Here is a 16,162-nt window from a genome sequence, read left to right as displayed (position 1 = left end):
TGTTTATACTGTACAATGAATCATAAGAGCAATGTAGATCACAGATGACTACATGTTACCTAATGATAACTATTTTTTGTGCTTACAGCTTGAATAGAATGCAGCAGATTTCATTTATAAACTGCATCTAAAATAAAATGTTCAGCTTTGCTAACGTTGTCGGCATTCTTTCGTCTTCTATAATACTCCGAGGATTATTGGCAGCAAAATGGCATAGTTAAACTCACTTCTTCAGAGCTCGAAGCAGACCCTTTTTATTTCAGTTAGATTGCCAGCATTTAATTTGCTGATCCATTTAAAGAAATGTCTATGTCACACGGTAGATTGTGCAGTACCAGCATATGCAAATGAATAATTCTACAAATCGTAGGCTATATGGTTATTTCTGCCGTTAGATTTTACTCAGTGAATGTACAGCCATGGAGGAATCTTGCTGATGATCTAGATAGCTGTACAGATGACCACAGTAGAAACTGAAATAACAACTGGTTGGTATTGCTGATTGGTCAGGTAGATGGAGTAAAATTTACTCTCTCATTTACATTTAGAGTGTAGCTGTTTGGTGTTTCTTTTGTCGGTTCAATAAGCTGTAACTAGGATGAGCAAATAAGTTTGTAATTTTAATGTTTTTTTCTGTTTATCCACAACAAGTCCACCTAATTTGATATTTTTGTCTCTTCTATTTAAGAAGAAAACTTGCATGTTGCTTTGAACCTTTTCTATTTCCAGAACGATGATGTGGACTGGTGATGAGCTGATCTTTAAGTATTGTACTTGTTTTAACTATTTTGCTAAGAGAATTAAACAGATGTGTGGCATCAGTACTTCTTGGCAGGGATAGAGATTGGTTATATCTCCAAAAACGGTAATAGATGGTCTTTGTGATGATCAGAAGAACCTGAGAAGCAAGAGTAGGCAAATCCTATTGCCATTCAATATGGTTGTAAGTTCTCCAATACTGGCCTCAGCACCACTTTCCCACTCTTTTTCCCATACTTCTCAACTCTCTTTATAGCCCAAGTGCTTGTCATTCTCCATTTTTGGATGTATTCAATATCTCCACCTCCACAGGTCTCTGGGATAGATAATTCCAAAGATTATCAAATCTCCATCTTGGAATTGTCTATTACAGGAGTCTTGTGTTAGTTATGTGGCCTTCCCATCTGAGTTGGCCTGTGAGTGGGTACTAACAATGATTTGCTTATCTGGCCAGTGGATTTGGGGAGATGATATTAGTGGTAACCCTCTCAATGCTTAGGCGCCTACTGTCAGTAGTCCTTGTCTCAGAAGTTTACAGGTGGAGCGGGATCAATGCTGCCTAGTAAACTATGATCTTTTTACGAGATTTGAGGTGTGAATCTTCAAACACACTTTTCCCTAAGTAAGTAAAGACCAACGTACTGAAAGCAATGGTGAATTTCATCTATCTCTGAGATGTGGGAAGTTGTCCATGTTTTCTGTGGTCTTCAAGGCTTTTTTTGTTGTCAGAGGAGTTCAGTGAGGACAGATTGATAGAGCACCTTAAGTGTATGATCCATTGGGTCAATGCTTTGGTTATGAGTTGATCATCATCACCAGGGTCCTCCCCAAACTGCAAACTGGATTCCTTTCATCTTGAGGCACAACAGACTTGATCTTCATTTATCAACTTCAGGGAGCAGCAATTACCTTTGTCTACAGCATTTTTTTCATCTCTCAGAAGTCTCTGAATTCATTGCTTTAAAAGGGCTTTGGAGCATCCTTCACAAATTTTGGCTACCTGCAGGAATTCATCTCCATATTACATCTGATACATGATGACAAGAAAGCTGTGATTTCAACCAATGGTTTGCAATTGGCAAATGGACTTCAGCATGCCTGAGCGCCAAATCCGAAGTTAGTGACATAGATATAATTTATCTAGAATTCCAAAAGAGCCTTCAAGATGTCACACAATACACTAATAAGTTTAGAGTGGTTGGTCACAGGACAAGGAACAGAGGAATAACCAGCCAGCTGCAGGCAAAAAGCAAAGGGCAGGAGTAAAGAGTAACTATTCAGAGTAGTGGTAAGTAAGAACCTCATGTGGGTTAGTGCTTGTACCACTGTTTACAATTTATGTTAACAATTTTGATCTTGGAATCAAACACAACTAAATTTACAAATGACACCAAATATAGACAAGACTGAGGAGGACAGCAACAAATTGCAAGTTACATGCACAATGTATGTAAACTTGCATAACAGCCATGTAATTGGCAAATGTACTTCAACATGTGGATTAAACATTTTTGTAAGAAAAGGGTTGTATGATACTGAGAGAAATAATATAAAGTAATCAAAGCAGATTGGGAGTACAAATATACAAATTACTTGGTCATGATGATAGCTATTAATGTTAATTTTAAAAATGGCTTTATTTCTGGAGGAGTAAAACTGAGTACTGGGTATGGTTCTGGAAGGCTTAGGAAACCTGTAGAGAAGCACTAGGGAAGAGGAGGTAAAAAGTTCCAACCAGAACAGCAGAGCCAATCATGAAATGAAATGACCAGGCAGTGCCTCATTCACAAAATGGAAAGCTGAGGGGTAACCTTATAGAAAAAATTTAAAATTTAAATGATGCTTTGAAGAAGCACAAAGATTGTTTCTAGTCTGTAGTGGGAATAAAGTAAAGCCATCAGTGTGAGATTTATAATCAAGAAGCCTATTTAGAATAACTTTTTTTTTAAAAAAGCTTTACTAGAAAGTGGTGAAAAAGTGGAACTTGCCACCTTGTGGAAAGTTTGATATGATCCATTTTTGCCGATGCTAGAGAAATACTTGAAGAAGGAAACGGAGAGTTATGCTGATTGAAGAGAAAGTAGAGAAGTTGTGATGGATCATTATTTCCATGTCAGCTGTTGGATGAGGAAAAGGGAAAATTAGAATAATCAAAGTTTCTAGAAATAGTGTTTGGGAGGGAAGAAGGTATGGCTTTATTTGGATAGAAAAACATTGAATATGGGTACAGCCCTATTAAGCTGGACAAATTAAAGATTTTTGCAACTGATTGTAGCCTTTTGGCAATTAACCACAGAGAAAAGAAGAACAAACCTGTGAAGAAGAATCTGGGACACAGACTGCCTCCTTCAGAAATTACTCCATGTTTCACATTGGGTATTTCTTTCCACCCACCGTCTCTCCAAGGCTGTATAAGGATCATTCCTCCACAAACAAAAAAATACAGATTTTGCAACCTCTGGCATAAAGAAAACCCTCTTCCTCCAATTCCAGCAGAAATTTACAAAGAAGAGTTGTGATCATCACCTTTTTGTGCACCTGGTGTGTGTGGACCTCATTTGGAAATCAATTCCATCACTGAAAAGTCCACTTCAAAGCAATGTTGGCTAAGATGAGCAGAAGAAATTCTGTAGAACATAAGGAACATCAATTTTTCCTGTTGAATATTTTCCTTATTGTTTTATATGGACAGAATGACATCCATGTTTTTCTCTCACTTGTGCTTGATTCTCTAAATGTTTGACACTATACCTTGACTTGCTGAGCCAAGTGGTGTCAGTAACTGAATTGTATAGTCAGTCACCTGGTGATTCAGCTTTACTTCCCATTGGAATTGGCTTATTATTGTCACTTGCACCAAGGCACAGTGAAAAACTTGTCTTGAATGCTGTTCATACAGATCAATTCATTCCACAGTGCATTGAGATAGTACAAGGTAAAACAATAACAGAGTGCAGAATAAAGTGTTATAATTCTGACTCGTACATTTTTAACAAATGCTGATTGGGGGGGGGGGAAGAAAACAACTGTTTCATTTGAATTTCCAACCTCTTCGTTCTGTTCTAGATTTACTAGCTCAGCTTTTCCATCTGACTCCATACAATTTTATAAGGCATGCTTTCTTGGCAGTTGCAAAGGTATTCGCACATTGTAACACTATAGCATTATTAAATTCCTGGTTATTTCCCTTTTGGTGGTAGGGTGAATGTGGGTTGAAGTAAGATAGTTTCTGTAGAAGAAAAGACTAGAGGTTGAATTCACCTCTATTACTCTATTCTATTATTGTAATCCACTAACATACACCACTTAAGTCTTGGAAAACAATTTATTTTCCATACTTTCAACTGAGAATGTTTTGTTTTTTGTGGGTGGTATGCAGTGTTGGAGAAAACAAGGAAGGGGATAAGAGGAGCAAGAAGAGTACTCTCTTTACAGAGAAAACACCTTGCTAAACTCTGGTGTCCGCAATTTAGATTTGGGGATCTGGTGGTCGGCGATCTGGTGTTCAGCGGCAAACCTTTGTCAATTTTGACATTGGCAATGTATTTTGTCCCAGGTCACTTGAACCTATTTCTAGATGGTATTGGAACTATTGAAGATGAATTCATTCACATTCTTGCTTGGCAAGCAGAAATTGGTATTGGTTTATTATTGTCACTTGTACCGAGGTACAGTGGAAAAACTTGTCTTGCATACCAATTGTACAGGTCAATCCATTACACAGTGCAGTTACATTGGGTTAGTACAGAGTGCATTGATATAGTACAGGTAAAAACAGTAACAGTACAGAGTAGAGTGTCACAGCTACAGAGAAAGTGCAGTGCAATAAGGTGCAAGGTCACAACAAGGTAGATCGTGAGGTCATAGTCCATCTCATCGTATAAGGGAACCGTTCAATAGTCTTATCACAGTGGGGTAGAGCTCTCCTTAAGTCTGGCGGTACATGCCCTCAGGCTCCTGTATCTTCTACCCGATGGGAGAGGAGAGAATGTCTCGGGTGGGGTCTTTGATTATGCTGGCTACTTCACCAAGACAATGAGAGGTAAAGACAGAGTCCAAGGAAGGGAGGCTGGTGTCCGTAATGTGCTGGGCTGTGTCCACAACTCTCTGCAGTTTCTTGCGGTCCTGGGCAGAGCAGTTGCCGTACCAAGCCGTGATACATCCAGATAAGATGCTTTCTGTGGTGCATCTTGGCTGTGGTATCTATGTGATTTGACCAGGACAGGCTGCTGGTGATGTTCACTCCCAGGAACTTGAAGCTCTCAACCTATTTTGCACTAAAACAATAACATGATAACTTTCTTGGTAATCTGAAGCAAGACAGTGCCTGAAATGGGATGGAGACATTCCTAGTTAATGCAGATCTTTTGCAGAATAGTGGTCACATTAGGCCCTGTTGATTTCCTCTCCTACAATTTATCTTCTTGCCTATGAACTTCATTTTGCTGCACTTCCATTTTAGCTAGCCATTGAACTGCTGCTGTTTGTGTTTTTGTTTGAAAGGGCAGCAGATGAGGACTGTGAAATAAAATAAAGCAATGTCCATTTTGCATCCTTTCTCACCCTCCATCTATCCATCCATCCAAGCCACCATCTCAAACTGGCAGTGGTTCTAGTTGGTTTTAGGAATATACCAAAATCTGTAGTTGTTTTTCCAGCCACTTTGAGCAACAATAATGTCACATGAACTTGATCTACTTGAAGTAAAAGAAATGAAACAAAATGTTAATTCAGAAGGGGATCTTCTCCATGCAGGAATAAGTCAATAGCCTTCAGATTCCAACTGATCTTCTGACTGCTGACCATTGTTTAGAAGGAAACTTTAATAGTATGCAGCCAGTTTTTAAAAGAGATTGAGCACTAGTCAAATGTAAAGCGACAGAAACAATTAATTATTCATGCAGATTCACCAAAATTGTGTGTGTACCATAAAATTTGAAAGTGTATTTCATGACATGATGGGTGGCACAGCTGGTAGAGCTGCTGCCTCACAGCACCAGAGACCCAGGTTCGATCCTGACTTTGGGTGCTGTCCATTTGGAATTTGCACTTTTTCTCCCTGTGACTATGTGGGTTTCCTCCCATATTCCAAAGCTGTGCAGGTTGGTAGGTTAATTGACCGCTGTAAATCGCTCCTAGTGCGTAAGTGAGCAGTAGAATCTCGAGGGAGATGTGGGGAATGTGGGATAATGTTGGCCTAGTGTAAATGGGTGGTTGATGGTAGGTCCGGACTCTGGCCAAAGAGGGATACTGCATAATACATGTCATCACTGACAAGGCCAGCACTTATTGACCATTTCCAACTAACTGACTGGTTTGCTAGGCATTTTAGAAGAGAATCTTTTTTTAAAGAATCAGCGACGTTTATTTGGTTTAAGAGTTACCAGACCCAAGTAAGAATGGCAGAATTTCCCCCCTCCCCTTGAGTGAACAAGTTTGTGTTTTTTGCAGCAGTCTGTTTATTGTTCACCTGTTTCATTTCTTGAAATTCCAGATAATGAGTTGAATTTGTATTTCGCAGCTGGGATTTGAACACTGGCTTCTGGATAGTTAGTTCAGGCCTCTGGGTTATTTAACTGGTGTGCCACTACTGAACTCTAATATTTCATTAGGGAGTTTTAATTCTTCAGATTATTTTTTTTCAGAAAACCAAACAGAAAATGATTCCCCTTTCTCATAACCTATAATTATAAATATGCCAGTAGACAAAATTGTTTGGTGTGCAGGCAGTCTGACTTGAACATAAGTTATAAAAATTAACCAAATTTGGAAGCAGCTGTTATGTTTCAGATGTGGAGCATCTGAATAATGGTGCTTAACTGGAGGTCTTGGCTGGCCTCAATGGAAATTTGGTGGGGTTGGTTTAGAAGGATAGATGTGATAATCAGTTGGAAGAAGGATGATTTTCTGAAATGGTATTCTGCAATGGGCTTGTAATGGACAAAATACTGTATAATAGTTGAGTGTAGGAGGAGGAGGTAGGTTGGGCTGTGAGTAGACGGATTTGGCTCCATTAATGTGTCCGACTGTGCCGATATATTTCTCTTCACACTATGCCTTTAGCTACTACTGAAGGCATAGCATGAAATGAAATGTATGCAGGTTTTAGGCTGTAGGAGATTACAAACATGAAGAAGCCATGCAGAAGTTTTATAATGGACTTTGCTGTGCAAGTTGATTTGTGCATAAGTGAGGGAGAGTAGGACTTGGAACACATTTGGGGTATGCAACAGAATTTTAAATTGCCTGTATTTTATGGAGGGTAGATGATGGGAGGCTAACCAGGAGTGTCTAAAAAGCCAAATTTTGCATTGATTGGCACTTGTATTCTGATTTATATTTTTGGCGATGGGTCAGTGTTGTATGGGATTTAAGGATAGTGTTTGACCATCAGTTTTCAATGATCTTTTCAAGGCGCAGCGTTAAATGAAGACCAAGTCTTGGAACTTGACATTCTAGTCATGATTTTAAATCAAAAAGCAATGTGGAGGTGAAAATAATATAAACATCTCAAATCGTGGCACAATAATGATCCTTTTTTTTATTCCTGTCCTTTTCAGGGTATGAAGGTCTTAGTGGATGCAAGGAACAAGCTGGGCATTCCTTGGGAAAATACTGAAAATGAGAAGCATGGAATGTTTGTAATGGCATTTGAAAACAAATGTGGAATGCCAGTAGAACCAGCCACATTTCAATTGTATGTGCCAGCACTGAGAGCCCTCTGGCAAGATTCGGGAATCCAGGAGGCATACAACAGAAGACGAGAGTTTCAACTGGTAAGACAGATCCTAATGTGATAAATGCATTGAAGATGATTTGATATTTGGGGGACAGAGATGTAGTTGACCAACTTTTATACATACTTACCCATTTTAAGGTTTTGGATTAAATGTCTTCCAGTGTCCCCATTTTTTAAAAAAGTTTATCAACTGGCAGATAAGTCAAACCAATTCTTTCATTAAACTTATTTTGTTTCCATTTATTGACATGTTTTTCTGGCTCATTACTTAGATTTCCTTAAATTGACATTCTGGGTTTGCTAAAGGTGGCTAAGTTAATGGGTTTATATGGAACTGCTTTCAGTGAACTTTGGGATGTAGCAGGCCATGAGAGTGATGCTGGGAGCTGCTGAAAAGCAGTGCACTAAAGTAAAAGCAGCTGAAGGTGTTAGTCTATTTAAAAATATATAAGCTCTTTGTTTATTTTACATTAATAGATAATTACCAATTCTATTCTTAATTATCCATGCTTTTATTATACTTGTTAATGCATTCTGGTGAGGAGCAGAATATTCTCATCATGCCATCAAGTGCATTTCACATGTGGATGTTGCCGAATGCTATTGGTCTCTTGGTTAGCTAAGTTTAAACAATTAGTTAACACTGTAATAAGTTCAAGATTATGTTAAGATTTATTTTAACCTTTTGAATTCAGAAGTGCCAGTACTGAAGGAATAATAGACTGTAGCATTGAATGATGCCAAGTACAAATACTCTGCTTTGGTCTTCTAGAATGTTGGATCCTGGACAGAGGACCAAAGTTAGATTCCAAGTCTTCACTGACCCTTGCACTAAGCCTTCTCTATTAATACATTTAGAGGGAAGGGAAACTGTCTAGACTAAGTTGCTTCCCACACACCAAGGATGCCTCCTTGTGGCTTGTCATAAGTTGAGGCATTGATGGGCTGTGGGGATTTTTGCCAGTTCTACTGCAGCAAGCAGGAGACTTAATTTATAACTTGGCACAGACCAGGTTTTCAACCTGGGACCTTCCTGATTGTGTTTGGCTTAGTACCACATGACACAGTAAAGTTCCACACTAAACTTCTGTGGGGGATGAGTTTTATCCTCTATCACAACTGACCATTGATCCTTTCTTAAAAATAAAGAAGAAATTGTTTTCAGTACATGTAAAGCTGTGCTTAATCAGGTGCTTAGTGGTATTCTACATGAGCAATGTAAAACTAGTGAGCAAGTTCTTGTGGTACACAGCTTTCGACTTTTTGTATGACATTTTCTCCTTTGTTGTGAAATAGTACCAATATTTGAAAAATGAAGAATATTCCTCTTTACATAATCCCATCCCAATGTAGAGTTGTTATCTTTAGTGCAGTACCATAGGTGTAATTATGTTAACAGGAGTGTTTTGAACAATCCTTCTGCAATATGGAAGCACAAAAATGACTCCAAATTGATTTCATTTTCTGCTAAATACATTGCAACTTTTCAGGGATTCAGAGTCTTAGACATACAACATAGAAACAAACCATTCAGCCTACTGATTCTGTGCCCACTATCAAGAGCAACCTACCTATACTATTCCTATTTTTCCACTTCTTGGCCCATAGTCTTCTGTACCTTTGGCAATTCAAGTGCTCATCCAGATGCAGGGGCTCCTCAGGTTACAAATGACTTGACTTACAGAAATCTGACAATGCAAATTCTCCCATTTAATTATTTTGAAGTGTTTTACAAGCTGTTACTCATAATAAAATGTCCCTTTTCTCCAAGAACTTGCCTCGCCCTGTTGCCTCAAACCTCAAATTAGCCCTTCAAATGATCTTGCGCCCAAACTTGTCCATTACTCTTCACCACCACTTTCTGTCTGTTATCTGGGTGCTATTCTTGGGGAATCTTAATCTTGTTGCAACACCTCCTTAATATTCTGTGTGACTTGGCATCTGTTTAGCTAGTTTGGTTATTAGGTGGTATTTCTTTTTAGAAGATTTACTTTGGAATGCATTGCTGGCTTGGGTTTTGCTCTAATCAGAATCAGGTTTATTATCACTGACATGTTGTAAAATTTGTTGTTTTGCAGCAGCAGTACAATGCAAGACAGACATAAATTACTGTAAGTTACAAAAATAAATAAATAGTACAACAGAGGAATAATGAGGTAGTGTTCATGGACTGTTCAGAAATTTGATGGCAGAGGGGAAGAAACTGTTCCTGAAATGTTGAGTGTGGGTCTTCAGGCTCCTGTACCACCTCCCCGATGGTAGTAACGAGAAGGGGGAATGTTCTGGGTGGTTAGGGTCCTTAATGATGGATGCTGCCTTCTTGAGGCACTGCCACTTGAAGATGTTCTGTGTGGCAGTGGATAGGGTAGTTAAGAAAGCTTATGGGATGTTAGCTTTCATAAGTCGTGGGATCGAGTTTAAGAGCTGTGAGGTAATGATGCAGCTCTACAAAACTCTGGTTAGGCCACACTTGGAGTACTGTGTCCCGTTCTGGTCGCCTCATTATAGGAAGGATGTGGAAGCTTTGAAGAGGGTGCAGAGGAGATTCACCAGGATACTGCCTCGATTGGAGAGTGTAGATTATGAGGAGAGACTAAGGGAGCTGGGGCTCTACTCGTTGGAGAGAAGGAGGATGAGGGGAGACATGATAGAGGTATACAAAATATTAGAAGGAATAGATAGAGTGGACAGCCAGCGGCTCTTTCCCAGGACGCCAATGCTCAATACAAGAGGGCATAGCTTTATGTAATGGGTGGCAAGTTCAAGGGAGATATCAGAGGGAGGTTTTTCACCCAGAGAGTGGTTGGTGCATGGAATGCGCTGCCTGGGGTGGTGGTGGAGGCTGATACATTGGTCAAGTTCAAGAGATTATTAGATAAGCATATGGAGGAATTTAAAATAGGGGGATATGTGGGAGGGAGGGGTTAGATAGTCTTAGGTGTGGTTTAAAGGTTGGCAGAACATGTTGGGCCGAAGGGCCTGTATTGTGCTGTATTGTTCTATGGTGGTGTGGAGGGTTGTGCCCATGATGGAGCAGGCTGAGTCTACAACCCTCTGCAGCCTCTTTTTCAACCCTACACATTGGAGCCTCCATACCAGGCAGTGATGCAACCAGTCAGAATGCTGTCTACCGTATATCTGCAGAAATTTGCAAGATTCTTTGGTGACATACCAAATCTCAAATTCCTAATGAAGTAGAGCTGCTGGTGTGCCGCCTTCATGATTGCATCAATGTGTTGGGCCCAAGAGAGATCCTCTGAGATATTGACGCCCAGGAACTTGAAGCTGCTCACCCTTTCCACTGCTGACCCCTCATTGAGGACTGGTGTGTGTTCTCCTGACTTCCCCTTCCTGAGGTCCACCATCAACTCCTTGGTCTTGCTGACATTGAGTGCAAGGTTGTTATTGTGACACCACTCAACTAGCCGATCTATCTCACTCCTGTACGCCTCCTTATCGCCATCTGAGATTCTGCCAACAACAGTAGTGTCATCGGCAGATTAATAGATGGCATTTGAACTGTGCTTAGCCACGCAATCATGAGTGTAGAGAGAGTAGAGCAGTAGGCTAAGCACGCATCCTTGAGCTGTGCCTGTTGATTGTCAGTGAGATGGAGATATTACTACTGATCTGCATTGACTGTGGTCTCCCATTAAAGAAGTCAAAGATGCAGTTGCAGAGGGAGGTACAGAGGCCCACATTTTGAAACTTGTTGATTAGTACTGTGGGGATGAGGGTGTTGAATGCTGAGCTGTGACCAATAAACAGCAGCCTGACGTATGGTTTGCTGTTTTCTAGGTGCTCCAAAGCCAAGTAGAGAACCATTGAGATTGCGTCCACTGTAGACCTGTTATGGTAGGCAAATTGCAGGGGGTCCAGGTCCTTGCTCAGGCAGGAGTTGATTATAGCCATGACCAACCTCTCAAAGCACTTCATCACAGTAGATGTGAGTGCTACCAGGTGATAGTCAGTCATTGAGGCAGCTTGCCCTGCTCGTCTTGGGCACCGGTATGACTGATGACATTTTTGAAGCAGGCGGGAACCTTCAACTGTAGCAGTGAGAGGTTGAAGATGTCCTTGAACACTCCAGCCAGTTGGTCAGCACAGATTTTCAGTACCCTGCAAGTTACACTGTCGGGGGCCAAGGCCTTGCAAGGGTTCGCCCTCTTGAAGGATGTTCTGACGTCACCCTCCGAGACAGATCAGCAGGTCCCCAGATACTGTGGGGATTCGTACAGGTGCAGTGTTATTCTCAGTTTCAAAGCATGCATGAAAGTCATTGAGCTCATCAGGGAGTGAAGCCTCACTGCCATTTATGCTGTTAGGTTAGGCCTTGTAGGAAGTAATGGAATGCAAACCCTGCCACAGCTGTCATGCATCTGATTGTGTCTCTAACTTCATATGGTATTGCCTTTTCACTCTCACAATGGCCTTCCGTAAGTTGTACCTGGGCTGCTTGTAAGGTTCTGGATTGCCAGTCTTGAACGCCACAGATCTAGCCCTCAGCAGGCTGTGAATCTCCTGGTTCATCCAGGGTCTCTGGTTTGGGAAAATTCAGCATGTTCTTAATGCACACACTCATCCGTGCAGGTCTTGATAAAGTCGGTGAAGGCCATGGCATATTTATTCCAATCCAAAGATGAATCCCTGAATATGGTCCAGTCCACTGATTCAAAGCAGTCTTGTAAATGCTCCTCCACCTCCCTTGACCATACCTTTTGCAGTCCTCACCACTGGTGCTGTGGTCTTCAGTCTCTGCCTACATGTTGGGAGTAGGAGTACAGCCGGGTGATCGGACTTGCCAAAGTGGGGGCGTGGGATGGCACAGTAAGCATTCTTGGTAGTGTAGCAGTGATCAAGTGTGTTGGTTCTGTGGGTGACATGTTAGTGGTAGTTTGTCAGAGACTTCTTCAAGCTGGCCTGGTTGAAGACCCCCATGATGATCGGGAAGGCATCAGGGTGCGTTGTCTCATGACTGTTGATCACGGTGCTCAGGTCCTCCAATGGCAGCTTGACATTTGCCAGGGGTGGAATGTACATCGTACCAGGATGATGGCAGAGAACTCCCTCGGCAGATAAAACAGATGACACTTGACCACCAGATGTTCCAGTTCTAGGGAGCAGGACTGTGACAAAACCGCCACATCTGTGCACCATGATGAGTTAATCATGAAGCAAATGCCGTCGCCTCTGCCTTTACCTGATGCCACTGTCCGGTCCATGCTGTGGATGGTGAACTCCAACCTTCTGGCTGGAGCACTGTGTCCAGACAGCTGGGAGTAAGCTATGTGTCTGTGAAGTGAAATGGACCAGTTTTTGCTTGAGGCTGATATAATAGTGTTCAAAGGTCGGGTGGGATACTGATCAGTCTTGGGGTCACTGTGCTCCTCTGAAACTTGTTCTCATGATTTTTGGGTTCAAATGAATTTCTTGGACTGGTTCGGGACAATAGGAATGGTTTTTTTTGGCTCCTAGGAAATTACATGGTTTGTTGGAGTGAAGGAAATGAAGAGGGAATCTCTCTTGATGGACCATCTGGTCTTCTCCTTCTCATCTTCCTTGTAAGTTTTGGATGAGGAAGTAACCTTTGTGAATATAAATCTGGAAAATCTCAGGAGGGTGTTTTAAGAAAATGGCTGTCATGTTTTTTTTTCCTAGGGTTTCCAGCACATCCTTCTGTTTTTCTTTAGCTCAACCTGAATGTTCACTCAAATTGTTATTGGGTTGATTTTTCAAATTATTGGTACCTGGTATGTATCCCTTTTTATTGTCCATCCTCATTTGCACTGACAGTTTTAACAGTCAACACCAGTTGGTGCAGAGGAGGTAGATTTCCTTCCTTAGATGGTATTAGGAAGGGTTTTTGCAGTCATAGTTTATTTAATTTTCTTATGCTAGCCCATAAGTTACAAATATTTTTCAAGATGGGATTAGAACTTTATTCAAAATCCTTCATATGAACCTTATGTATATTAAAATGGATACAACATACTGGGTTCAGCTATTTTACGTACCATTTTGTTTCTTGAGGATTTTAATTTGAGACTTCTTGAGACTTTATTATGACCTTGAGATTGAGAGTTTGAGTAAGATTTCAATCTTATTTAGTCAGAACTGCTGAATGGATGATTCACTTTGGTTTCCTCCTGAGATCCCCACCATTTTAGAAGCCACACCATTTTAGAAGCCAATCTTCAGCCAATGTGATTCTTCCACATGGTATCAATTAATGACTGAAAGCACTGGATACAGCTAACACAATGGGTCTCCTGGTTGGTATTGCTGATACGTAGTCTAAACCCAACCACATCTCTAGCCAAACTGCTCAAGTATAGTTACCACACTGGTATCAACGTGATATGAAATATTGTCCAAGTGTGTCCAGTTTACAAACGGCAATGCAGATCCAGGCTACTGCTGCCTGGTCTGTCTACACTGTCAAAATAATGGTGGGAACCTCATCAATATCCATTTTGGGTTTTGTTCAGACCCATGTTGCAGGAGTGAACCAAAGCGCTGAATTCTCAGAAGTGGGATGCTCTTGACATCAGGGCAGCATTTGATAGTGTGGTATCAACAAACCTTAGTAAAATTAAAGGCAATGGGCATTGATGGGAAAAATGTGCTCATAGTTGAAGTCGCATCTCAAACAAAGATGATTGTAATAATCGGAAATCAATTATTCCAGACTAAGAATATCACTGCAGGAATTCCTGAGGGAAGTCTCTTAAACCCAGCTATCTTCTGCTGCTTCATCAATGACCTTCTACTGTCATAAGGTCAAGTGGGTATATTTGTTGACTGCACAATATTTAAGTCAATGTCTTCAGGCAGCAAGAGCTAGGGGCAGAAAAATAATGTTGCATTTGTATCACAAAAGTGACAGATAATGGCCATCTTGAATAAGAGAGTCCGAACATTTACCCTTGACATTAAACGGCACTCCCATAATTGAATTTCCCACTGTGGACATCCCTTTTGGGGGAGTGCTGTGGTGGGTAGGTTGGTGTTGGTGGAGGCAGGGATTGCCTTTGACCAGAAGCCCAACTGGACCAGCCACATGCATACAATGGCTACAAGAGCTGGTCAGAGGTCTAGTGTCCTGAGTGACTCATTTCCTGATATGAAACACTCTTCACTTGCCCGGACAAATGCACCTCCAACAACACTGAAAGTACTACCTACCAGAATAAAGTGACCTGCTTGATTGGTTCCCCATCCATTATCCCAAGCATTCATTTCCTCCACCACTAATGCACAGTGATTACTGTATGTATCATCCACAAAATGCTCTGCAGTTACTCACTGAGGCCACTCCAACAACACTTTTTCTAAACCTGCAGCCCCTACCACCAAGATACATGGGAATACCTCCCTATCTCAAATATTACTGATTTAGACCAAGCAACAAAAGATAATTATATTTCTGAATCCTGGCCCCCTCTGTGAATGCATTGTGGGTATTCATGCACTAGGAGTACAAATGTTCATGAAGGTGGCTCACCAGCACCTTCTCAAAGGCATTTAGGGAAGGGCAATAAATGTGGCCTTGTAGTGCTAAAATCCTGGAAAATAAGTTGTTTAAAAATATATTCCAGTTCCCAGGGCCTCTGATTTGTGGCTTTTTGGGTATAGTTTTTATAAGCAGTATTTTAGTTGGGTAATAATATCTGAACATGATGCTGGCTAACTATTCCTAATCACTGTTTAAGTGTTTTGTATAACATGACCTACTGTTGCAGCTGTATTTGGAATGAAATTCTGCTACAATAAAGAATTGTCATAATTTCAGTGCATGCAGAGAAAGATTAAGATTAGCATTTCTTGGGCTTGCTTTCTCTCTAATTTGTATGACTGGTTTAGATACAGTCGCTTGTTGGCTGACACTCAATCCTTTCACGCAGGTAGAATCCCAATTAAGCTCCAGTTTGCAATTATTCAAGAATGAACACTTTCTAATGTTGGAACCTTAAAATACCAACATCCTTGCATTTGTGGTTCCTCAGTACCTGCATTTTGCACATTAGAATGGTGAACGTTAATTTTAATGTGTAGTAATTGTCTATAGTTCTACTTCCTGGTTATCATTAAATGCCACAATGTCTGCAAGCTGCAGCAGCATGGTAGTACTTTTTAAATGCATGAATCATTATTGCCTTAAAACTAAAGGTTTTCTTCATCTCAACCAAAGTTATTTATTTGAAAATTCATTAGCACATTCTAATAATTTTCTCCACCTTGCTTCTCCATTTACATTCAACAAAGCATAAAGCAGGCTTAAGGAACACCTGCATCACATTACAGACTTCCAGGCACAATTGTGTAGAATGAACATAGAACAATACAGCACAGAACAGGCCCTTCGGCCCACGATGTTGTGCCGACATTTTATCCTGCTCTAAGACCTACCCAACCCTTCCCTCCCTCCCACATTGCCTTCCATTTCTCTATCATTCATGTGGCTATCTAAGAGTCTCTTAAATGTCCCTAATGTATCTGCCTCCACCACCTCTGCTGGCGGTGCATTCCACACACCCACCATAGTGTTTTTAAAAAAAAACTTGCCTCTGACCCCCCCCCCCCCCCCCCCCCCCCAACCACACCTTCCTCCTTCCTCCAATCATCTTAAAATTATGCCCCCTCAAGTGAGCCATTTTCATCCTG

At 40.9% G+C, this 16,162-nt stretch overlaps 1 protein-coding gene across 1 annotated transcript in view; it reads left to right on the top strand.

Annotated features, from left to right (window-relative positions):
- The window catches only part of gna12a (guanine nucleotide binding protein (G protein) alpha 12a), a 71,337-nt gene that overhangs the window by 16,948 nt on the left and 38,227 nt on the right, over positions 1–16,162 (top strand). The window contains 1 exon segment of the mRNA XM_052020889.1: positions 7,320–7,535. Coding sequence (XP_051876849.1) covers positions 7,320–7,535 — 216 coding nt within the window.

The sequence above is a fragment of the Pristis pectinata genome, chromosome 8, assembly GCF_009764475.1.
Source record: "Pristis pectinata isolate sPriPec2 chromosome 8, sPriPec2.1.pri, whole genome shotgun sequence".
Lineage (NCBI taxonomy): Eukaryota > Metazoa > Chordata > Chondrichthyes > Rhinopristiformes > Pristidae > Pristis > Pristis pectinata.
This window is presented reverse-complemented; position numbering and strand designations above follow the sequence as displayed.